Source organism: Gracilinanus agilis, chromosome 5, assembly GCF_016433145.1.
Source record: "Gracilinanus agilis isolate LMUSP501 chromosome 5, AgileGrace, whole genome shotgun sequence".
In the NCBI taxonomy this organism is placed as follows: Eukaryota; Metazoa; Chordata; class Mammalia; order Didelphimorphia; family Didelphidae; genus Gracilinanus; species Gracilinanus agilis.
This window is the reverse complement of record NC_058134.1, coordinates 173,201,004-173,227,124: the sequence shown is the minus strand read 5'-3', so window position 1 is coordinate 173,227,124 and position 26,121 is coordinate 173,201,004. Positions and strand designations below refer to the sequence as shown.

Here is a 26,121-nt window from a genome sequence, read left to right as displayed (position 1 = left end):
AAATTATGTTTGGCTATTCTCTAACTTAATATCCCTATTCCCTTTAAAAAAATCCTTTATATGAATAAAGAAATAGCACTCTCCTGGAGAAATTCCCAAAATGTTGGGATGTGCTTAGAAAAGAAGAGGGGGGGAAATCTATTTTTTCTCCTACTGCATAAAATGCAGTTGACTAAGAGTCTGTCTTTTTTGTGTTTTCAGCTTTGGTAATGGCAGTTAGGGTGGCTATGATACGATAAGGGGAGGAAAAGTTTTATGGCCATCAGCAAGCTATTTTTTATGAAAAGGAAGTCACATATTCCTGCTCTCTGAATTGTTCTCTCCTTTATTTCCAGATTCACAAAATGAAACCCCTATCCTCTTGCCACTGCTTTTTAGATCTGGCAGTTCTCACCTTTCTAATTCTCAAAAATTCATACCCCCCCCCTAAAAAAGGAGAGCTAGGATTTAATTAGTTAAATGCATGAGAAACTTTTTCATTCTAGTTACAATTTCACCTTATTTGTTCTTGACTGATAAGTGGAAATCAATCCATCAATAATTAGTCCACAATTACTATATGCTTACTATAAAAAGCACTGCGCTACAGAAACATAAAAGAGATCAGAACATTTCTAAGACGTGTGAGTGAAAGAGCTTAATTAAAGAACATGCATAAGGTTGGTAGTCTCTGTGAGGGTCCAGAGAAAGGCTGAAGACACAGAGGAAGAGGCAGTTCAGTAGAGAAAAAGAATTCCACATTTCTGAAAGAAAGTTGGGCATGAGCTCTATTAAGTTCAAGTTAGTGTTGGGGACTCAGGGAGGCTCCTGACCAGTCTGTCCCAGCCCATCCACTGTGAGTCAGGTTAGAGAGATCCCAGATCTTTCTACTTGGGGAGCAGAATAAAATTCCCTCTGTAGTGTAACTCCCTCTTCATTTTCCAATGTGTCCACCCACAGGGCTGTTCTTCACCCATTGTGGTGAAGTTTGCTGACACCCAAAAGGACAAAGAACAAAGGCGTCTTCAACAGCAGTTGGCACAGCAAATGCAACAGCTCAATACTGCCACTTGGGGGAATCTGACAGGCCTGGGTGGACTTACCCCACAGTACCTGGCGGTAAGTGGACAGAAGATGTACTTTAAGATTACTTTTCCCTTACTGCTCTTCTGCCTTGGAACCAATATGCAGTATTGATTCTAAGACAGAAGGTAAGAGTTTTGTTTGTTTGTTTTTTTTAATTACTTTTCTACTTTAGGGGATTCCAAGAAGTTTAGAGGGGTTATATTTTGTGCCTCAAAACAATTGGCCAATTCTTAATGGACTGTTAAAGTCTATCAATTAAATTGAGTATCATTGCAATGTTAAGTCATTGGCACAGGAACTGGCTCCTGCAAAATCCGGGATAGGCAAATAACAAGTTTCTGGGTAGTGTTTCTGACTTCTTAGAATTTGAAGGCATTTTAAAAGGCCTGCTTTGTTCAGGAATCCCTTACAGATCATCCCTGATGAGTGAGCCATCCAGCTTCTGCCTGAACATTTATTTACCTTATAAAGAAGTAACTCCTTCCATTTTTTAGATGGTTCTTCTTGTTATAAGTTATTTTATGGAGTCATCAATAAAGAATTAGTAAATGCCTACTTTTTGTTAGGGATGCAAAGAAAGACCCTGTGCAGATGTCTGCATCTTGTCTATAAAAATGTCATGAGGGACTTTGTCCAATACTACATTAAAATTAAGATTCAGGGGGCAGCTGGGTAGCTCAGTGGATTAAGATCCAGGCCTAGAGACGGGAGGTCCTAGGTTCAAATCTGACCTCAGACACTTCCCAGCTGTGTGACCCTGGGCAAGTCACTTGACCCCCATTGCCTACCCTTATCACTCTTCTGCCTTGGAGCCAATACACAGTATTGACTCCAAGACGGAAGGTAAGGGTTTAAAAAAAAAATTAAGATTCACTCTATTTATGTCATTAGCAAATGTGACTTATCAGTGTAACAACCCCATTTTTTTAAAAAAAAAGTAAATTCAACAGTTCAGGAAAAAATAATTCCCATTTATTTAGTGTTTTAAGTTTTACAAAAGATCCCTTCAACAATCTTCTCAGATAGGTAACCCAAATTTTATAAACACTGTTTTACAGATGAGGAAATTAGGGCTCATAGAAACTGTTACTTGCCCAAGGTTAACTATGTAGGGTCTAAGGTAAGGTTTGAACCCCGTCTCCTGACTCCAAGTCTGCCTTTCCATTGGACCATCCTATGTCTCGATTTTTAAAATTTAGCATAATAGGATGGAAGAAAACCCAATTTCTGTCCACTAGGAGGTTATATAGTCTAATACAGATTAGAATATAGGTGTATGAAAAGTTCAGAGTGCCATTAGAAATCTGAAGAGGAAGAGATCATTATCTGATTGAGGAAAACAGAAAAGTTGCCTCATGAATTAGACTTTGAACAAGGTTAGAGATGGGGATGGGGGCTAGGGAATGGTGTGGTAAAAGGCATAAGGACATGGGAGTATAAAATGAGGAAAAAGTTCAGTTTTCTGGGAACAAATAGCACAAGATAAAGTGGGAAAAGATAGGTTAGATCCAAATTATAGAGGGCCCTGAATGTTGGGCTAAAGATGCTATACTTTGTTGTGTACATAATAGAAAGTTGTAGAGTTTCGGACCAGAAGAATATAATAACAAGATTGCACAAGTTAAAATGTCAAGACTAGATTGGAGAGCAGGCTTTAAAGTCGTAAAGATCATCTAGTCTGCTTCTGTAGATTAGGAAATTGAAGCCCAAACAGATTAAATATACTTGCTCAGTATGACATGAGAAATTATTAGCATTTAGGATTCAATTAAGGGGTACCTGAAATCCCATTTCTCTAAAGGTCCTTTCCCTTTAAAGCAGGGATTCTGAAGCAGGCTTCCATTGATAGATTTTGAGGAGTCTGTGAACTTGAATAGGGAAAAAAGACATCTTTATTTTCACTAACCTTTAACTGAAATTGAGTGTTTCCTTCAAATGTGAATATAAGTGACAAAGATTATTCAGAGTTAGGGTCTGTAGGCTTTACCAGATTTCCAAAGTGACACAAAACCAGTTATGAATCCCTGCTGCCTGGTTTCCCCAACAACCACGAATTTTACTACATGGCAGAAGGCCTCAAAATACTTTAATTGGTGTCCCACAAATTCTGAAACAATTCCTAACAAAATCAGTTTTAACTGTCTTTAAAGCAAATCAAGATAGATATATAGATTTAATACACACACACACACACACACACACACACACGGAAGAGTGGGAGTTATTTCAGTGATTTCTCAGGGCCTGTCCACATCAAAAACTATAGACTGGAGTGAGTGTGAGAATGCATATGTGTGTTTACTATTGTAACTTTGAAATATAGCAATTCTAGACACATATCCCATTTACAAATTATGTCTCCAGAAACTATAAAGATCCATACTTAACCCAGGAGACAATAGTTCCCTGTAGTACATTTCACAGAACTCTAAGTAAAAACCTAGGAAATATTTCTAAGTGATCAGCTGATTTCATGGCTCATCAAATACACCAGAATCATACATTTTAAGTTAATAAATTCAGTGAGTCTCTGGCTATTTCTAGGAATAACTTCTTTTTAACTTAAAAGGCCATGAATAATCCTTTATAGATGCATAAACACATCAACTATGTTTATATAGATTAACTATTTTAGATAAACTGATAATTGGAGCAAACAAGTAATTTTAACTTTTTTTTTTTTAATCACTAAAGTTCATTCATGTTTGTCCTGGAACGGTTCAACCAGTAGTTTTAGGCATTATATGAACAGAACCACATATATCATATATGTGTGTATCTGTACATTTATACACAAAAATATATATGTATGTTTTTTTTATATATCATTATATACCTAATGATGTCTGTAGCTTCTTCTATGTGGGCAGAGGAAAATTAATCATTTGTAAAAACTCTCAAGGAATCTCTGGAGACTTTCTCACAGATGCATGATATTATTTGCAAAGATTCTGACATATTTATAATCCATTGCTTCTAGCACTGAACCAACCTCTCCAGAGTTCTGACAAATAATAAGCTTCCTCGGACGATGGGGATTTTAAAAGTATGACCTATAGAAATTGAATTGTGTGTGTGTGTATGTGTGTGTGTGTGTGTGTGTGTATGTGTGGCTGGCTGGTACAGGTGCTTTGCTGGTGACCCTTTTGGCCATTGGTTCACAGAGTGACAGAAGACTCCAAAGTGTGAGGAAAGATGGAGGGATGGGGAGAACGGACCTTGATTGACAGAGATGAGTTATGGTAACTACTAGACTACAGAGAGTTATAATTAGTCACGCTATGTGGATTTCAATAGATTTAACACCTGGTTGTTAAAAAGAGTAAATTGATTAATTGTTTTAAAGCAGCCACGTTATCGAGTTTCCCCAGTGTCAATGTGTTTCTTAATAGAGATTAGACATTATTATGGATTTGCCACACAGACTCCTGAGACCTGAAGTCCATCAATAGGCGACAGTAGGCAAATATGTCACAGTAAAGGAAATGACATGGGCACATGCTCAATTTCATTTGGAAGGGACTTAGTACCCAACTTTCTGGTTCAGAATTTTTCTTGTCACAGACAGGTAGGTAGTGCAGTGAACAGAGCACTGGCCGTGGAGTCAAGAAGACTCAAGTTCTAATCTAGTCTAGCTGTGAGACCCTGGGCAAGTCACTTGATCCTGTTTGCTTTAGTTTCCTCATCTATAAAATAAACTGGAGAAGGAAATGGCAAACCACTCCAGTATCTTTGACAGGGAAACCCCAAATAGGGTCACAAAGATTAGGATGCTACTGAAAGGACAGAACAACAAGTTTTCTTGTATTACTTTTATGACCGTGTATTCCTTCACTTGCAGCTTCTGCAACAGGCAACCTCCTCCAGTAACCTGGGTGCATTCAGTGGCATTCAGCAAATGGCTGGTAAGTCAAAAAACATGCCTTGAGTTCTAATAATATTTCATTTTCTTAGCCCCTGTAAGATCTTCATTCATTAATGGTCTTTAGATAGATATAGTAAGAGGGCAGACCCGGTGAGCGGAGTGATTAAATAAAGAAAAATATTTGATTCGTTGCCAGTCAGGTTATCAGTGTGGTGTAATGGAAAGAATGCTGGTCTTGGAGAAAGGAAATCCAAGTTGACTTCAGCATTCACTGGTTCTCTGACCATGGGTAACTCAATTAATATCTCTAAGCCTCAGTTTCCTTATCTGTATGGAGCAGATTTCTGGGAGCTCAGCAGTGATGGAGATCCTGGTGGCAACATGTAAAATCGAGATTATCATCTTTGCCTCCTTCCCTTGCCTTTTCCACAGTTGTCAGAAAAGTGGTTTGCAGACTTTAAAGCACTCTATAAATCTTACCGACTCTTAGGTACTTAAATTGGGACCTGCTTTGAGGTTGGTCTCACCGTGTGCATTTAAATCTCAAATTCATTACAGTCACAAATTGAGAAGTCTCCTTCGCTGTATCCTCTACCAGCAGCCATGAAGCAACTTTAGGATTACAGAGGGATTTCCAACAAGATTTCTATATCCTGACAGCCAAATTAATGACAACCCTCTAACATTTTAATAATAGGCAGTCAATAAAAATGTTCTGACCTTCTTAATGAAAGCCAAGATTACAGACCTACCTTTGATACAAGTTTGCAATCCCTTGATAATCACAGACAATTAACTGGATGCCTTTTTTGACTCCAGTACCCAGGATGACAGAATTGTGCAATAGAAGCTTTTATCTGGAAGTATTATCTTTGGTCTCTAGAAAAATCAAAGTGTGACTGTATTTGAAAGCCAGCGCGCTGAAGGATTTCTTTTGGTAATGAGCTGTGCCAGTAGTAACTGAGGTGTAGTGATTAGTAAAAGGTCACTCCCACTGTGTGACCTTCCATGCTGATATCCTAACTTAACGTGATGCCAACGAAGGCAGTATGGGCAATAAATCAGAACGCCAATGCCCACTGCACCTGCCGCGAAAAGCAGTTAGAAAGCTTTTTCCTTGTTCAATTCCAAAAGAGGCGGGGGAGAGAGATGACAGAATCTGGTATGTGAAAAGCGGGTTCGGTTTATTTTAATCATGGACACCGAGAATCAATGAAACGAGACCTAAGTGTCCCGAGTAAGAGACCAAGCTTTTTCATCCATCATTGCTTTCCCCCCCACCCACCCACCCTTAAAGGGGGAAAAAAAATAACATTTTCTTTCATTTCTTTTTCCCTTTCCTTAAAAAAAAAATAAATCATATCTTTAGCTTCAGCTTGTTTCACTTTGAATGAATCTTGAAAGACTTTTAACGAGTATAGATGGGTTTCTCCCCATAGATGTTCAATTCCAGCATGCCATTATGGCAGGAGCATCGCAGATGAATATTAACTTGTTGTCTGACCATCTAAATTGGCCTGTGAATGACAATATTGCTGAATGAATCTCCAATCCTGAAACCTGCCAGCCCTGCCTACACTCTGTGTTGCATTTCTTATGCCCTAGCATTTGAGCCATCAGAAAAAAAATATATCTTAGTATGATGAAATGAGAGCCATTCAGTAGCATCTTTGCACTGCAGCTTGGGAAGTTGGCCTTGGAGCACAGAATCACGTTTAATATTTAATGTATTTTGAGTTCTGTTGCGTGGACTAGAGAGGCAATAGGAGAACATGCAAGGGGAGTTTTCCAACATAGAAGGGTACGTGCTCCAAGGCATAGTTCAGATGTGTTGTTGCTGCTATTAGTAAAGGGTTAGTTTTTCCTCCCATAATCTAGGCCCTCCTAGGTCCAATATTAGGGGGTTTCCAGACAAGATGTCCTGGTGCTTCTCCTCCCACACTTGAATTATGCAGAAAAGGTCACTGGGTCCTGAAATGACTGTCAAGGGTGTTATTTCCTGTGGGCAGAGTGGCATGTCATTCTGCATTAGGATGCTATGCTCCTTACCTCACCAACTACAGGTCAGATCATTAGTGCTTGCATGCATCGTGTGCTCATTTAAATACCATGTTTGTCTAAAGGAGTTATTCCATAAGGCAATTCCTTCACTTCATGCCCAGGCTGCTGAGCAGATGGTTAATTTAATGCCACTTTGTGCTTGCTCTGGGCCTTCTAGAACAGGCCTTTCTTGAACTGAACCTCAAACATCTTAAATTCAATATACCGCATCTCAATAGGCTGTGAAATCAAATGCAGTACAATCATCAATCAGCTCTCATCAGTCCCCACTTTCAAAATGGTATCAAAGGGCTTGTAGGTACTATAGCTCTGTTTGCTTGGTTCTGCAAAGAGAAGAGTCAGTCTTCATTCACACAAAGGATAACTGAGTAAGCATCTTCTTAAATGGTAGATGTGTCAATGCTTTGGTCTTTGCTTTCTAATAAGAATAACTTGGGCTTATTCCTGCTCTAGCATCCTCTTACAAAGTTTCAAGGTGGAGTGTTATTCTTTAGCTTATTTCTATTTTATTTCTTTATTTCTTTTTCGTCATTTTCAGTCCTGTTTGACTCTTCCTGACACCATTTGGGATTTTCTTGGAGTCATTTGTCATTTCCTTCTCCAGCTCATTTTCCAGATGAGAAACTGAGGCAAACAGGGGGGCCTGACTTGTCCAGAGTCACACAGCTAGTAAGGAGCCAAGGCCAGATTTGAACTTTGAGAAATGAGTCTTCCCAAACCCAGGCCCAGTGCTCCATCCTCTGTGCCACCTAGTCATTCTTTACTTTGCTCTAAAGATAAATCATCATTTCAGGGTCAGCCTTGTGAGTTGCTGATAGCTCTAGCAAGAAAAAGACAGATGTTCTCTTCCAAACTTGGAACTTCATTCCATATTGAGCTTGATTCAGCTGTTCAGTTTCCTTCTCTTGAAAGTTCAGACTTGACTGTGGGGGTATTAGCAAAATGTAACGCCATCAAAGGAATTGGCTGTTAAGTATAAAAATAAACACAAGTTAAACAGGAGAACTTTGGTTCAAATCTTTCATCTGCCATTTTTGTCATTTACTTTCTGTGTAATCTTAGCCAAGCCACTCAATAAACAAGACACATCTAAGTCACAGTACCTGGCATCTGGAAGATCAATCAATTGCAACCAGCAATTAATAAGTTCCTGTTATGTTCCAACCATTGTGCTAGGCACTGGGGGTATAAATACAAAGAATAACAATCCCGATGTGCAAAGAGCTTATATTCTGATAGAGGAAACAACAAGTAAATCTGTTAAGCATATACAGAATAAATATGAAGAGAGTAAATCTAAAATCAATAAAATACAATTATATATAAGGTAATTTGAGAGAGAGTCTCCTCAGTTGAGGTGACCAAGGAAGTGGGGGCTTTGGCTTCATCTCAAAGGAAGAAATGGAGTCCTTGAGGCAGAGGCAAGGAAGGAATAAATCTATCCCTACTCCTAAAGAGCATAATTACACTCTATCGCATGAGGCAACTAGTATAACTATATATGAATATAAATGGGACAAATATAAAAGATTCCATCCAAATAAACATAAGGTAGTTAGGGAGAAGAAATACATGTTGATTATTGATACATAATGGCAGGGGGCATATATTCAATTCAATTCACTAAGTACCTACATAATAGGTGCAATGTATAAAATTTAAGTGGTCCAGTCAGGAGAATTTCAGCAAAGAAAGTGAAATGTCTTTTTTGAAGGCAACAGTATTTTTGTTATATGCAAGCTTTCAACACCATAATGGTCCATCTTTCAAGGGGCTGAGAGGTTTATAACCAGAGTGTAAAATGGTTAGTTCATACACAGTAAAACACTTTGCTGTTTGGGTAGAAAATAAAACCATAGAATGAAGAAAATAATTTTTAAACGACAAGACACTAAGTAATTGTGTCAATAAAAGTCAAGAGACATGAGATATGCTTTTTCCCCTCAATCTCATTATTGCCCTTTCAATTCCTAATTAACTTTAAACATCTTTTATTGTTTGGTGAAAAGGGGAGCGTACATTAAATATAGAACCTAAAAGCAGAAAATGGGTTGAAATCAAATCTTTGTGAACTGAAAGCTTTTAGCTACTTTTATTTATATTTCCTTTGAGGTTTTTTCCCCCTCACAAAACAAAACTTGCTACAAACTTTCCCATTTCTCAAGCAGCTTCGATATCTGGTTTATTGGGCTTTCTGAAATCACAAAAAGGGTCCTGCTTGTGATATCTGGCTAGGATTCTGAAGAGGCAGGGAATTGATTTTATTCCTGCCTCTTCTTTGCTTAATTCCTTTGTAACATGTTTGCCATTTTCTTTGTGTGTGATCTTGGGCAAATCACTTCAGAGTTTGGGGCCTCAGCTTCCTCATTAATAAAATGAGGATAGCATAGGGATGAACTAAAACCCTCTAAGATCTAACCCTGTGATCCTGCCATTTCCCTGGGTTTCTATTTCCTTTTCTACAAAATGAGAGTTAGCTTTGATTCCTTCCCATGATCACATATGGTGCCCCCCATCTCCTGAATAACACCCTCCAAAATTTTATTTATGGCACCCTTCTAACCAAATCTGTAACCAGGCTTGAAGAAAGGCTGCTCTGTTCCAGTATTTTCAGTTGTCTTTGCAGATAACGACCCATTGAGGCCCTGTAAACTGAACAGCAATGAAGTTTGCCTAACGCAAAGTACTGGGCTGTTGGTCCATTATTTGAGTCACAACTTTGGACATACTAAGATCCAAAACAGCACCAGGAAAGAGCAGGACAGAAATGTTAATGAGAAAGCTACATCCCCAAAAGCTAAGTTAATGAATTTGGGAGAAGGTTGGAAGATAGGGAAGCGAAGGAGAAGAAACTTATTAAATGAACAGCAGAAAATTTGAAGCCATTGGTGAGAAGGTCTTCCCATAGCCCTAAGCATCTTTTGATGGTAAGTAAGAAGTAAGCACCTCTCAGACTTTTCCATGTCAGGACCTTTCTATATTCTGAAATATTTTCAAACACCCCCTCCCTCCTGCCAAAGAGCTTTTGTTTATATGGGATATACCTATGGAAATTTACTGTATTCAAAACTGAATCATCTTAGTAGTGCTTATGAAAATACTGTTGCTCTCACAGACCCCCTGAAAGATCTCAGGGGTCTCCAGACCACAATTTTAAGTCTTCCTTCAGCAGACCTTATAGTGTTAAATTTCTTAGATTAAATCTACTGGAGTGGGGGGTGGGGTTAAGTTCTAAAGTACAGAGATACTGATCAAAGCAAATCAAGGACAAGTAGAGGCCAAATCTTACACGATTCAAAAAAAATTTCATGATGGGAAAACTTGATTTTTTTTAAGAAATAAAAGAGCAAACTTCCAGAAATAAGATACAAGTCAGGACTGGTTTTCTAGAAAGAACGTTTGCGATATTTAAATGTCACAAGTTGAGGAAAAGGAAAAGAAGGAAGTGAAGGGGAGGGGAAGAGAAACAATACCATGCCCTAATCCGAGAGTCTTAAACCCAGGACAGTACCCAAAACTGTTGAAGTAGAATCTTGGACTAACTTATCCTGTTTCTCAGAACTTTATCTGCACCAGTCCAACACTACAGAAATTTCCTACGAATGTACTAATGGGCCTTATGAGAATGTTCTATAACCACCCATCTGTCACTTTTTAACAGACCTGATTGGCAAGCACTTGTAACAACTGACATCTGTTCTTCCTTATTGATATGCAGATTTATGGTAATTGCTATGAACAATAAGACACAAAATTACCTAAGGTGAACATTAAATTAAATTTTCATGCCCTTCTCCTTATAAATAATTTTTTAAAAAAACTTAAGTTTCAAGCAAGAATATTGTGCAACTATTTTTGTACATAATTTCATTGTTTGGTAAAGGGTTTCCCCCTCCTCTGTTTACCAAATAACTGAATGAAAGCTGAACTCCTGTATTACCAACTTTTTGCCAAACACATATCAGCACTCTGGTGAAATTCATAACGTTTTAACTGACAGGATCTGATCTTTTTTTAATTCACTTTTCATTTCTAATATTGTTGGCCTCCTAAGAACCGTAGCAATTTCTTGCTCAGGAGGTGGAAAGAATGCTGCCTCCCATTTTAAAAGGCACTCTTCCTAGGATGGGCATACTTTCAGGCATTATTTTATTTTGTTCTCCTGGGTAGAGAGTTATTTGCTGTACCAGCTTCCTGCCATGGTAACTACCACTCTGTCTACTGTTCAGAATTTTTGTGTAGGAGTAGCTGAGACAGAAAAGTGTAACTGGGTAGGTAGAAAGTAAAAGCTGCCAAGGAGAGGAGGTGGGAAAGGAACAGGAATGGACCCTGCATGCAGGCCATATATGTCCACAGAAAGCCAGAAATGACACATTTCCAAACTAAACAACCACAGCAGCAATCTATTGTGAAGCCAGTAGACTACTTATGGCACCTTCCCCCACCCCAAGATTCAGATTTAGTAAGTAAAGGGGAGCTCTCTCATTCCCAGAAGAGAGAATGATGGAGATTCTGAGACTGTTGGTATAAAAGAAATAGATAATGTGGTGAAATAGAGAAGAATGATTTACTTAAGGAGGATGACCTACTTAGACATGAGGAATGAGAATATAGAATGATGTCATTCAACCTGGAAAGCTTTCTTATCTGGTTTTTTTACTTTTTACAAAATTTTCTTTCCTTAAGGAATTCTCTCTCTCTCTCTCTCTCTCTCTCTCTCTCTCTCTCTCTCTCTCTCTCTCTCTCTGTCTCTCTCTGTCTCTCTCTGTCTCTCCCTTCTCCTTCTCCCTGCCACCACTTCCTCTCTCCCTCTCTTCTTATTCTTGGCACTCCAAAAAAATTGCTTGAAAAATTCTCCAGAACTGGGAAGACTTGAGTAAGATGTTAAGAAAAGCCCATGTTTCTCTGAGCTCTAGAAGACTTGGGGAGTATTCTTTTCATATACCATTTTTTTCAGGGTATATATGGTAGAAATAACTAAGAAGCAATCAAATATACAAATGTTTTAGAGAAAAGAACACTGGACTCAGCATCTGGATTCCTTGAGTCTCATCTTCCTACTCTCTAAATTAGGGGATTGGGGCTGGATTGCCTTTCAGGTGTCTTCTATTTTAGGGAATAAGATCTTGGTGCTCTGAATTTTTTGTCATAAGCTTAGAGGAGACAAATTATTATTAATAACGGATTCCAGCAGGAGGAAGGGAGAGAGACGGATAAAGAGGTGTATATAAGAGAGAAAAAGAATGAGAATATATTAAGGACAATTTATTCTTCTTTCTTGGAATTCTTTATCCTAAACCAATTCTACCTTTATTTTTATAATAATCCTAAATCTAAGACAAAATTTGACAGCCCAGATTAAACAAGGGCACAAAGTTCAATTTTAGGATTAGTTTCACCATAGAGAACGGTAGAAGTGTTAAGATTGGGAAGTGTATCCTTGGAGAATCTCAGTCTTCCTGGAGCCATTCAGGGTATGGAAAAAGGTACTGTTGTGCTTGTTTTAATCAAAGATGTTTCTGTTCTTAGACTGACAATCTCCCAAATCTGTTTTCTAGGAGTTCAGAGTTCCTCCTTGAACTTTGATTAAGTTTCCCTTTAGTCATAGGGATAGGCCTTTGACCAGGATGAAGCAACAGGACATCAGAGCAGTTATACTGCCTCCTAGGAATTTGATTAAGTACTTATTCTTTAAGGTGAATCAAAGAGATTGTAGACAGAAATAATGAAAGTATATTTCTTCATATTTTATTTGTAAAGTTCAGAAATCTAAGCACCTATGAACCTAGCGTCCCAATGACAAAGAGATAAGAAACTGAGACTTAGACTGGGAGGAAAAATAAGAGGGTCCAAAAATCTTTTGATACATCTACAAGAGTGGCCTAGTGCCTCTTATGCTTAATGCAGGTAAGCTTAAAGAAACAAGAAGTAATAGTACAACTTATCCTCTTCACTTAAAAGTCACACCCAATGACAAAAGGCTTTGGATTCAGAGCTAATCCAATATTAATTTTCATGTTTGAATCATTGGAGAAAATGTAAGGGGGGAAGGAAGCCACTATCTCTGTCCTACTGCATTCTCTGAATCCAGAATACCAAGCCTTTTACATTGAAATGGTTGCTTCTTTTCCTGCTTTGTATCTTTGAGCTCCCCAAGAATTCTAGCAACTTTTGTACATTTTTCTTCATTTTATCCCCTTATACTCAGAGTCTTTGATATTTTGTACCAGAAAGTTCAGCTAAGACTACAGGTAACAGCTATCTGCTTTGGCAAATACTTCAAATGTTCCTCTCCCAGCCTTTGGAGAATCAACAGCCTCTTTTCTTGACTTAGTCTAAGCTAGTCTTGATATAGAATAAGGCAAAGCATTATTTTTCTTTCATTCTTGGCCCAAGGACCATGTTATAGATGCTCCACAGCACCGTTTATAGTTCTCCTTTCATCTCTGCCTCAACTTGAGATGCCCAAGTCCAAGCTAGGCAGCCAGAGGTCAATGCTGGAAGAAATCTAGCCAGAATAGCAGAACTAGAGTGGAGAAGAAGGACTTGTGTGAGTATGAGAGTGCCAAAAAGGTTCAGATCCACAACCTATGATAGCTGGCATCCGTGCAATGGTTAGAGAAGGAGATTATCACCCCTACCTTGAAAGAGTGAAAGTTAGCTTAAGTAAGGCTGGAGAGGGAGGTGGACATTTGTTCCCAAGTGACTGGTTTATCCTTAGACAATGAAGATGAGAGAATAGAGTCCATCATTTCATGGACTTTTTGGCCTCACTCTATGTTCTAGCTAAAAAGGTTATTTATAATCTTAACCCATAGTCTGAGTCTTCCCACTGGTCCCAAGCACTGCCCAAATTGTTGAAAACACCTCTCAACAAAGCATTTATTTGGCCACATGTCACTGAAGACAGCCCTAGAAACTCATCTAAAATTTTTTAAAAAGTGAAACAGATAGAAGTAGTGTCCCTGTATTAATAAGGTAAATTGAAAATAGGCCTGAATTTGGAGACCCAAATTTGAGATCCAACTCTGACACTTTCTAGTTACACGATCACAAATGAGTTATCTCTGAGCCTCAGTCTCCTCCTCTAAAATGCAAGTGATACCTCACTATGTTGTTTTTATTTTTCTTTCTAGGTAGTATCATAGATTTATGGACTTGGATTCAATAATAACTAGATTCAGGGCACTGACATAGCATCGTATATTGAAAGCTAGGGCTGGAGTCAGGAGAACCTGGGTTCAAATCTGGCCTCAGATATTCCCTAGCTGTGTGACCCTGGGCAAATCACTTAACTCCAGTTGCCTAACCCTAACTGCTCTTCTAACTTAGAATCAAGACTCTAAGGCAGAAGGCAAGATTTTTTATTTTTAAGAAAAGAAAATAACTGAATTCAAATCTCATTTCAAACATTTACTAACTGCATAAGGCTGGACAAGTCCCTTAACCTTTTTATAAACCTGTTTCTTCAACTATAAAATGAGAATAATAATGGCACCTATTTCTCAGGGTTGTTGTGAAGACCAAATGAGCCATACATTACTTTTCAATCCTTAAACTTCTTTAAAAAGATTACTTATTATTTCTGTCCCAGAGGCGAAGGTACTCAGGAGTCAATAAACAGACAAGGTACTCAGCTGGATCCTATAACCAGGTCAGCAAGGATGAAGGACGAGGCTATAAAAAGAATTAAAAAGCAACTCTAGCAGTTGAGGCAGATGTCTGTGATCTGTGGAAATAACTCACAAATGTAAAGTACTTCCAGGTTTTTTCCCTTTCCTCTAAGCAACCTATGAAAGGGAATTTTAGGAACAATTAGGGACTGTGCAAGTAGCATGTCAGTGAGAAGGCTAGAAAGTTTGGCAGTACTACTTATTAAAAATCTCTCGCCTTGTCTCTTCCCTCCATCCCACCCCACCACCATCCCTTCCCTCAAATTGCAGTTTTTCTCATTCATAAAGCAGGGATAAGAGCACCTATTTCCTAATGCCATTCCTCTTTCTTTCCCCTCTCTCCAATGGCCTAAGATGGGGCAAATAGAACTTCTTTCACTCTTTTTTTTATATTATCTTAGAACCTAGCCTTCTAGAGATATTTTCAAAGAGTTAGAGAGCTTAGGAACCTGGCCACTGGCTTCCATCCATCTGAGTCCAAACCTTCCACTTGGCAGGTTCTGTTTCCTCCCTCCTGCCCCCCATCTTCTCACTTTTTTCTTCACATCTTCCAAATGCTAATCCCAGTAGTTAGTAAACTAGGGAACTGGAAAATGCTCACATTTTTTCTGGGATGGTTGGAATTTCTACAGGCTTAAGTGACATTTAATCTTAAAGGTTGGCTAGGAATTTTGGAGATGCTATGTTATAGAGGAAAGTGACTTTTTGCTTCTGTGTCATGTGCTAAATGCTGGATTATGACCTAGGTAAAAACCTGAGTTCAAATCTGACCTTGCACGCTTAGTAACTTTGTGACCATGGGTCAGTCACTTAATTTCCATTAGTCTCAGTTTCCTCATCTGAAATGATGGGGATAAATGGGGATAATAAAAGCCCTTACTTCTCAAGGTTGTTGTGAAGATCAAATGAGATAATAATTGTAAAGGTCTTAACAGTTTTTGGCACATAGTAAGCTCACTATAAATAGTAGCTATTCATATTATTTCCTTTTTATTTTTCAGTATCAAAATTCTGAAAGAAGAGAGAGAAAGAAACAAAGAGAGAGGAAAAGAAACCACAGGACCCAGCATTATGATAGCTTATGTTTAAAAATAAATAAAAAGGGACTGCTAGGTGGCTCAGTAAACAGTGAGCCAGGCCTGGATGGATGCATGAGGTCCTGGCTTCAAAACTGGCCTCTGACACTTCCTAGTTATATGACCCTGGGCAAGTCATGTAAGTCCAATTGCCTACCCCTGACCCATCTTCTGCCATGAAACCTATACTTACTATCAATTCTAAGACAGAAGGCAAGGGTTGTTTTTTTAAAGAGTTTTATTGACATGCTTTGATTGTTCTACACTTTCATTTCCCCCTTTATCCTTTCCTCTCGCCCCCCCCTTAACAGACAGCCCTCATTTAAAAATGATGTTTTGGTTGTTGAAAAAAGAAAACAAAAATTCAGCAAAACCTATAAATATATTGAAAAGAATCTGACATTATCTGCAGTGTTCAGCACCCTTGTAGCGACTTCTTCCTCAAAGGACTAAGGTGGGGGAAACAGGCAAAGCAGGCTCTGCATCTTGTAGCCAGCATTTAAATGAACTGGACACCAAAGTGAGAGTCAGAGCATGTTGATTGTAGTATTTATTAGTTCGAAGCTCTTTTTTATCTAGGTTTTTTTCCCTTTGAGCGCTTCATTAGACAGAAGTCTTATTCATCTCCTGCCTACTTTTGGCAGTCTTCCATGGATTCTCTAATAAGTTTTTAGAAGGACCTCAAATGCAAACTTTACATCGGCCAACCTGTGCCCAAAAAAGGGAGAAAGGGAGGGGGTTCAAAGTATTATAAGGCTAAAGGAAGGAAAGTTCATTTCTAGCTGGAGGGATTGGGGAAGTCCTCATGAAGGTGTTTGGGCTAGGCCTTGATGAAAGGAAAAAAGGAAACAAGCTTTTATTAAGCATTTATGATGTGCCAGGCACTGTGCTAAGCCATGGAGATACAAAGAGAATTAAAATGAAAAACAGTCCCTGGGCTCAAGGAAATTATATTCTAATAGGGAAAGACACCCAGGGAAGGGGTATTGTTTCAAAATCCAAAAAGTCTGGAATGGGGAGGAATGTGACAGAAAAACCTGGGAGTCTCACCAAAACCAAAACACCAAATGTAACAGGCAGGGTTGGGCCTTGTGGAGGCATGTCCCAGTCCAAGCTGGCCATGGGGATGGTGGGCTGTTCTATGGTCTGGCAGGTCTGTGAGGGAGGGATGGGGCCAGGAGTGGAGTGGAAAATCGGGATAGAAAGGGCAAAAGTGTGCATGTGAGAAGAGGCAGAACCTCAAGTACAGCAGCAGAATGTAGCTCATTTATGGATCAGAGACCACTTGTAATGCCAAATAATGTCACCTCCCCATCACAGCGTCTCCAGGATCCTAGAAGAACATTGGCACAGAAAAATGCCCCCAAACCCAGTGGCTCTTCTAGGCATTTGATGTGGATTTAAGATCCACCAGGAAAAGGGGCAGCTAGGGAGCAGAGTGGACAGAGATGGAGGTCTGGAGGACCTGGGGCTAGGTTTGGCCTCAGAAACTTACTCGCCGTATGAACCCGGGCAAGTCACTTAAACCTATTTGCCTCTGTTTCCTCGTTTGTAAAAAATGAGCTGATTAAGGGAATGTCAAGCCCCTCCAGAATGGGATTGTAAAGAGTCAGTCACTATAGCAATGACATCTCAGTTTCTGAAGTTTGCTTCTTTGGGGGAGAAAAAAGGATAAAGAAGGCAGCTACCATCCACAGTGGCTCTCTGTACAGCAAATGGTTGGATTAAGCGGACTGAGTTTTAGGTGTGTGTAACAAAAAAGGCCTGAGGGAGGGGAGAGGATTGGGGGCAAAGAAGGTGCCCTGCTCACCATATAGGATGGGGGTCATCTTAGAAGGCTCCTCTGCACAGGAGACTGGGCAAAGACGGCGAGCCACTCGTGCCCTTGAGCCCACGGCTAACGCTCTGGTTTGTTCTCTGTACAGGCATGAACGCTTTACAGTTACAGAATCTGGCAACCTTGGCTGCTGCTGCGGCTGCTGCCCAAACCTCCGCTACCACCACCAATGCAAACCCTCTCTCCACAACAAGCAGTGCCCTGGGAGCCCTCACAAGTCCTGGTAAGAGAAATTCCTCTAATTCCAGGGTTTTGCAGGACTAAGAGCTTCCATTCGGGTCCATGAAGAAATGTCTTTGACCCACCTATCCCAGAACAGATATTTCTGGTGGGATAGCTAAGAACCCACCTAGGAAAGGATGTTTTCATTTGTTTCAAAAAACAAAGTCTACGTTGATTCTGTGTTTTGTTCCCCAGAAATAAATATTTTTAAAAGGGAGGGATACACAGGAAAAGAGGTCCAGAGATTACAAATTCAGAGATTCATTCCATTATTTGGGACCCAGAGTCCAAAAAAATTATTGTCTGACATTCTCCCAAGGTGCTTTTATAGAGGTGACACAGGTTAGGTGACACAGTGGAGAGAGATCTGGGCTCGGAATCAGGAAAATACCTCTTCTTGAGTTCACGACTGGCCTCAGATACTTATTAGCTATGTCACCCTGGGCAAGTCACATAACTGTTTATCTCCAATCCTCACCTATAAAATGAGCTGAAGAAAGAAATGGCAAACCACTCTAATATCTTTGCCAAGAAAAGCTCAAATGAGGTCACAGAGGGTTGAACATGACAGAAAAAAAAAAAAAGGCTGAACAACAGCAAAACTTTTATAGAACAATAATATTCCTTCTATTATAAAGATTTCCTCCACCCTCACCCCCTGGACATTTTTCTTTGGATCCCATTTTTTTGTAAACTGAATGATTGATTTTCTATGCTGGGTTCTTCTCCTTAAATTTACTCCAAGTGTCCCTCCTTTATGTTACTAAAATCCTATGCACAGATTCACATGAACATACTACTTTTCAGTATTTCAGATGATTTTTTTAAGAAAAAAATCATTTCCCTTTTCCTTATTCTATTGAAATAGCTCAAATTATTCTAATGTGATTCCCACAACTATCTAACTTTCTTGGTATGTTTTAGCAAAGTCTATTGGGGAGTGGTAAAAGAGCAATGAGTTTAAAGACCTCAAGCCTGGTTCAAATGTGGATTCTGCCACAGTTTCCTATCTCTTTCTCTATAATGATGCTAATAGGGTCATGGGAGCTTAGATTTCTGAGCTGGAAGGGATCTAAAGGAAAAAAAAAAAAAAACAGATTCAGTGATTTGTTCAAGGAACCCAAATACTCATACTCTCCATATATGAGAATTTGTTAGTATAAAACTTCATAAACATGAAAGCACTATAGAAATATACTCAAATGCTTCTTTGTAAGGTTTTCTTTTTCCCTCAAAAACTTTGTCCCTTTATCATAAAAGCAAATGCCCTTTTTTCATGTCCTGTATATATTACGAATTCTATGCTGACATAGCTGCTGCTTAGACACTGGAGTGTACATAAATATCCAAAAAGTTCTCACTTTTTTTCCTCCCCTCTGAATTTTCTAGCCCTTTAGGTGTGACTTCACCCCTTTTTGTGCCCAGAATAGCAGCCCAGTGTTGAGACAAGGCTGACAGGATCATATGGTGATTCCTTTTAGAGAGGAGCCAAATTTTTTTTTTAATTCTTCTGACTGTTGAGTTGTTTTAGTCATCACAGCATGCATTTTCTCAATCTGTAGTGTCCTTGGGAACAGAAGACCCTGGCCTATTTATTGCCTGAGGTTCTAGAGCAGTGGTTCCCAAACTTTTTTGGCCTGCCGCCCCCTTTCCAGAAAAAAAAAATATTACAACGGCGCCCCCTGGAAATTAATTTTTTTTCAATTTTAATAGCAATTAATAGGAAAGATAAATGCACCTGGCCATCACCGCTCCTCTGGATCGCTGAAGCACCTACTAGGGGGCGGTAGCGCCCACTTTGGGAATCACTGATCAAGAGAATCAGAATCAGTTATGATGACTACCAGAGTTCCTTAAAGATTAAGGATCGCCAGTGTAGATACTATATTTGAGTTTCAAGTCATCTTAGGAGTCCAGGTCTCTGACCTGAGATACCCCTTTCCAAATCTGTTTTCTTTTGCGCACTTCACTCCAGAGTATAAGTTAGTCATCGTCCAAAAGGGATGCTATTTGAACACCTAGTGACTCTATCTAACACACAGAGTAACAACTGAATTGGAAAGGGATTTTCATGGTGGTTGTGTTTGTTTGACTTGATCTCTTTTTCCTGGAGATGACAACAGCAAAAGAAAAAAAATAGGTTCTTTCTTCCTTTCTTCTCTTCTCACTAACTGAAAAACCACCATGGCAAAATGTCCTTCACTTTAACCTCAAAGTAATTTTTCTACCCTTCTGTGTATTCTGTTAACTGGAGTATTATTGTAAGTGATTTCCACCCCTCCTTTATGGAAGAAAGCCCAGCATAATAGCTGAAAGTATTTCCCATTAAAACTGAGCTATAGTAGCAGAAACAATTTAAATCTGCATTTCAATTATTTTTCTTAAGTGTAACTAAAAAATGTGGCATTTAAGTGAATGTAAATTGTTAGTCTAATTTCCATCAGGGGCTAATAAGTCAAAGCCCCAGAAAATGTGGTGGGTACTGTTCATGGATCTCCAGTGAGTCCAGGAGATTTTTATATAAAATATTCCACTTTGAAACAGCTCTTAAGGTTAATACTATTATTTATTTTAAAAACAAATAAACAGGGCTAAATACTTTACCATCAAGATGACCCAGTGGAACTTTGAAATAGCATTTCGACCTCTTTTTTTTTTTTTTTTTTTTAAATTCCCCCTGAGGATTCTGTAATTTTAAAGCTGTTACTGGGGTTTTTAAATACCACTTCTTAAGCTGCAGCCAAATTCATCGAGAAAGGAGAGGGACAATGCAATCCCCCAAACTATTAATTTTTTTTATAATTGTAAATTTATAATTTCAATTTTGCATGCCCAGGAAAAGTCTCCCTAAAGCATTATTATAAATGATTTTAAACAGCCTTTGCTTAAAAAACATGAAAGATTAAGCTTTCATTTTTGTAAAAATCCCCTCAGGCAATAAATAGGTTCTTTTGTCTCATGGCCTTGAAATAAAAATTTAAATTGTTTAAATTGCCCATGGTTAGAGTAACTGTTTCATGCAATTATCAGATGGTAGTGAATAAAATTGAAAATTAAATCATGAAAGAATAAAAACCAGGTAAATGCATATTATGCCTTTCATCAGTTTCTCACAGGTCTTTTGATGCTTCAATTAATCAACTTTCTTGTCTTATATTTTGATATGATAATTGTTTCCTTTATTTGTATTAATCTCTCCTATTTTGTTCATTAATTCTTTGGTCATTTTTTTTTCTTTCCCAAATTTGAACTTGTTTTTGAGGGACGGATTTCTGCTACTCCCATAAAGAGAACAATTGTGTGGTACTGCTCCAGATGAAAGAGAAACCCTAGTTCCCATCATCTTACCTGCTTAGGGGGCTAGTGGTAGGATTAGTAAGTGTGCTCTCCGAAAGTATTGTGAGACTTCCGAGCGACAGCAGTGTTGTTACCTTATCTGAGTATGTTTGGGGGGGAATCTATTGCTAGTCACGGTGGCACTTCTCTGGAATCTCTTCTGCGGAGGAGCCTGAGGTTCATGTTTCACTTGAGTTTGAGAACTCTGAACTGCAGTGGACTAAGCCAACTGGATGTCCGCATCAGTTCTGGAACCAATATGATGAGTCTCTGAGAGAGGAGCCACCAGACTGCCTAAGGAGGGGAACTGGCCCAGGGGAGAAACAGAGCAGGACAGAGCTTCCAAACTCAGCAGTACTGGAATGGGATCCCTGAATGACGGATGCATTGCCAGCCTGGAAAAGATAGGGAAACTGGGTCTCAAAATAAAAAAAAAAAAAATTTAAAATAGGATTTTCAGGCTTATCACACTTCCTGTTGCATCTATTGCAGTGCTTCTTCCTGGTGAACTTCCTCTCTTTTCTTTCTTTCTTAAAACAAGAGTATTTGAAAGTTTCTGTTTGCCTCTCTGAGTTGAGATTCCATGAGGTACATAGAAGAATCATAAAGAATGTCTTTCGAAGGGAAAAGACATCTTACTATGTGGAGGTGGTTTTTTTTCCCCATTCTGTGCTTAACTCTTCAAAGAGCTTTATTGTATAACTGTAATACTTTAGGTAATACTTTCCCCCAGCTTTATACTATTCTCTGCCTCTCTGGGATGCCTCATGTCCGCTTTCGAGTAAATGGTTACAGTTTCTTTCCAGCTCTTTGAGCTTAGAAAACAAAGACTGAATGTGTTTTAATGCCAGTCAAGCCTACCATAGCAATGGTAAATGAGTGATTTCTGCTTAGATAGTTTATACCTACAGATGCAGTTTCACACTTTGGCAGAGAAGGGAAAAAAACATCCAGAGGTGGGCTTAGCAACCAAATGAGCAATAGGAAACCGTTATCTCCCCAAGAAATCATTCTGTAGCCTCCACCCTTTTGAGTTTGTTGCTTGCTTGTCTTGTGTCTTATTTATTATTCATACTTATTACCATTCATCACCCCTTATTTTACCTCTCTATTCATATTCTCTGGGTAAACTCATCAGGATCTAGAGAAACTCACTCTAGAGGAAGGGAGGTGACTCATTTACCAAAAAGCCGTTTGACTCTATTGCCTTGTAGAGGTGGAGAGACAAAGAAAGTGGGGTAAAGAAGCTGAATGATTTTACGACCAGGTTTAGGGGGACATCAGCTTACCCCGTACAAATAACTGTGATAGGGAAGAACAGAGAATACTGAGTTTCTCTTATTTTTTCCTGGGAAACCGCAGGACCATAAATCGATGTTGGAATTGACCTTAGAAGTTATCTAATTCAATCCCTGTAGTTTGCAGATGAAGACACTGAGGCCCAGAGGGATTAAGTAATTTGCCTAAAGTCACACAGGACTGGGATGTGAGTCCAGACTCTCTTTGACTCAAAACCCAGCAACTCTTTTCATTTTTCCCTAGAATCTTGACTCTTGGCATCTTGGCGGCACATTGGGTAGAACATTGGGCCTGGAGTCAGGAAGACCCGAGTTCAGATTTGACCTCGAGATACTTACTGGCTATATGACCCTGGAAAAATCACTTAACCTCTGTCTGCCTTAATTTCTTCAACTGTAAAATGGTAGAGGCAGTAGTAATAGTAGGAGTAGTAATGCAGTAAAAGCACCTGCCTCCTATGAATGTTGTGAGGTTAAGTGAAATAATAATTGTAACAGGCTTCACATAGTGCCTGGCACATAGAAAGCAATATGGGTGTTATATAGTAGTAGTGGCAGTAGTAGTAGTAGAAATAGTGGTGGTGGTGGCAGTGGCAGTAATAGTAATAGCATCTGCCTCCTGTGGATGTTGTGAGGTTCAAATAGAATTATAATTGTAAAGCCCAGTGCTTTTCAGAAGAGATGCTTGATACATGCTTGTTCCTTTCCTCCATTTTTCTTTATTTAATAGGATAGAAAAACCAGAAGTAGAAAGTTTGTGGAATCTCAATTCTTGTAATCGATATTTTGAGTTCAATTGTTTTTCACTTGTTCCTGATTCATCGTGACCCCATCTGGAGTTTTCTGAGCAAAGATCCGGCAGGGGTTTGCCATTTCCTCCTCTAGCTCATTTTCAGATGAGGAAACTAAGGCAAACAAGGTTAGGTGACTTGCCCAGGGTCCCACAGCTAGTAAGTGTCTGAGGCCAGATTTGAGCTCATTTTCCTGACTCTAGTCCCAGCTCTCGATCTACCACACCTCTTAACTGTCCAAACTTCTCTGCCTCAGTTCATTCATTTGTAAAATGAATGCAATATACTGATATTTAGCTCACAGGATTGTCATGAGATTCAAACAAGATGATATAGGTAAAGTACTTTGCAAACTATAAAATGCATATAAAGATCAGGAGTAAGTGAGAAGCAGGCCTAATTGTAATCAAAAAGATGCCTTAAATACACTTTTCAGCCCCCTGGTTATTCAGTAATGTACTAGAATCTTTCCATAATGTTGTTTAAGAATCATATGAGATGAGTATCTGAAAATGAGAGCCTTTGAGCGCATAACAACAACAGCAGCAATAAAGGGCCATTTATAGAATGCTTTAAGTTCTGTAGAACACTTGCCCAAGGCTGGAGTTGAGTGGTTCTTCCCAACTCCAGACCCAGCGCTCTTTCCACTCCCGCACCTGGTTGCCCTGGACTCTGTCCGTAACAGCTGTAGTTATTATCCTCATTTTGCAGAAAAAGTTAAATGGGAGACACACAGCTGGCCCATATATAAAGTAGGATTCGAACCCGCTATCCCTTCACCCCCACGTGGCTGTCTATAACTAACTCCCTGGGATGTCTTTTAAGATGAACCCCTTCCATGCCAATTCTCTGTAGGAAGCGATGATCTAAAAAGAAGATTCAGGCTGAGGCCCGTGTTGCCAGACAGCATTCCTTAAAGTTGTTGTAGCAAAACCCCAATTGTCAAAATGTGGGAGTTTTCATGAGAGCCAGAGAGGACTCCGGCAAAGTCGCGGTGTTCACAGAGAAATTTTAACAGCTGCCTCCTTTTGATGGCTCGGGTCAATTCGATACATATTTCTGCAGTCAGCAGTTCAAATCTGTCATCGTGACACTCGGTTACAGGCCAGTACACCCACCTCGCTGTCTCTGCTTTGGTTCCCAGGTGACCCCCAAATAAGCCTCCCTTGTAGGTGGATATGGGAGGCTGACAGCTCTCTGCAGAATGAATCAAAACAGATCCACATTAGAATGTGTCTGGTGAAGGTTGACTAGCAAACGACTCGGGTGCCATGCTGTAGGATAAGTGATGTTCTCTCTTCTCATAGCCACTAAAAGGACCATTTCATTTTCCAAAGAACCACCTGCCCTCAACTAGGGCACATGGAGAGGTGCCCTCGCCGCTGTTATTGCCATGGGAGAGAAGGAAGGCCACATTTTACTTCACAAAATATTCTTTTTTTAAAAAAATGTTTTATTTTCCCCTCGGTTCCATGTGAAAACAATTTTTAACATTTGAAGGGGTTTTTTTAAGTTCTGAATTCATTTTCTCCCTCTTTCCTTCCCCTCCCACCTCCCAGAGACAGTAAGCAATCTGATATCAATTTTGTATTCACAAAATATCCTTAATCTGTAAGTATAGCTATCTCAGTAATGTCAATTTAACCAATTTAATAATTAATTAAATGTTAATAAAGGATACCAGTGATGTCAACTTAATAGTCAGTGGTGACTATTTAATTTGGGGTTTACTCATCTAGACTCTCATCCCCACTTTTGGTACTGCCCATCTTTTTTTTTTTTCCTAAACTGCATAGTTGGAGAGAAAGAAAGTGAACTTCTCTCTTTTCCCCTTCCCCAGCCACTCTTATGAGGCAGCAAAGTGGTCCCTTCAGGCCTGAGTTCAAATTCAGCCTCAGTCTTACTAGCTGCGTGACCCTGAGCAAATCACCTAACCCTGTTTGCCTCAGTATCCTCATCTGTAAAATGAGCCAGAAAAGGAAATGTTAACATGTCTTTGCAAAGAAGACCCCAAATGGAGTCACCAAGTCAGACGTGACTGAAACAACTCAACAACAACAAAGCCACTCAAGAGTTGTTGGGGAAGGAGCAGCGTAGAAGACATGTTTTAAAATGAGGTGTCTCAATTATCCATGGGTTTAAGTAAGCCTTGCTGTCAGATTGCCCTATTCCCTCATTACCACAGATAAAAAGAGGCTTGGTAGCATGTTGCTCTAGCAGAGCTGCCCTTCTCAGCATTTTCTGCTTCCTCTCCAGAAGCGATATCCAGGTGTGTCTCTTGCTAGCATCACTTTGGGGGTCACATGAAAGATTTATTGCTGTGACATTTCACTTTCTGTTCACTACCATGAACAGAGCTAACAGTAAATAACCTTTACTATAAGTGAAATTCCATGATGAGGAAAATAATCCCCAAGCCCATCCCATGACCCACTTACTTAAAGTAATATTTGAAAGAACTTCTTTCCAGCTTAGCAAAATAAATCAGAAGTCCCCTGGGAATTGGCTGTAATAAAATCTGGCTTGTATGCCTACTCTTTCTGATAAAAGTTTTCACAATTTGTTTATTTGCAATATTAAAAAAAAACATTCTATGAGTTCGATTTAGAGGGCAAAATGGTCCATTTTTCTCCTTTTTCAATTTCGTGTTTCACAGCCTTCTTATAAAGGAAGAGCAAAGAAGCCTCTGGCTCAACTGTACCTTTTGGATAAAATTTATCGAAATAAAAGGTGGTGTTTGCTGTTATCCATAGTGAACTTGACACTTGTACATTGTGGTGTCTCAGAGAAAATGTCTAAATAAGAGGGCACGTTGCATAATTTTTAGGTATTTTGGTACTGAAAAGAATCACTCTTGAGAAAGTAATTCCACCTTTGTTTAAAGTTAAAGAACAAAA

The 26,121-nt window shown here is 39.2% G+C and overlaps 1 protein-coding gene across 1 annotated transcript in view; it reads left to right on the top strand.

Annotated features, from left to right (window-relative positions):
• The window catches only part of CELF2 (CUGBP Elav-like family member 2), a 195,725-nt gene that overhangs the window by 127,126 nt on the left and 42,478 nt on the right, over positions 1–26,121 (top strand). Inside the window, exons 7-9 of the mRNA XM_044678041.1 lie at positions 940–1,098; positions 4,907–4,970; positions 17,666–17,800. Of these exons, the coding sequence (XP_044533976.1) occupies positions 940–1,098; positions 4,907–4,970; positions 17,666–17,800 (358 nt within the window). The remainder of the gene's footprint in view (positions 1–939; positions 1,099–4,906; positions 4,971–17,665; positions 17,801–26,121) is intronic.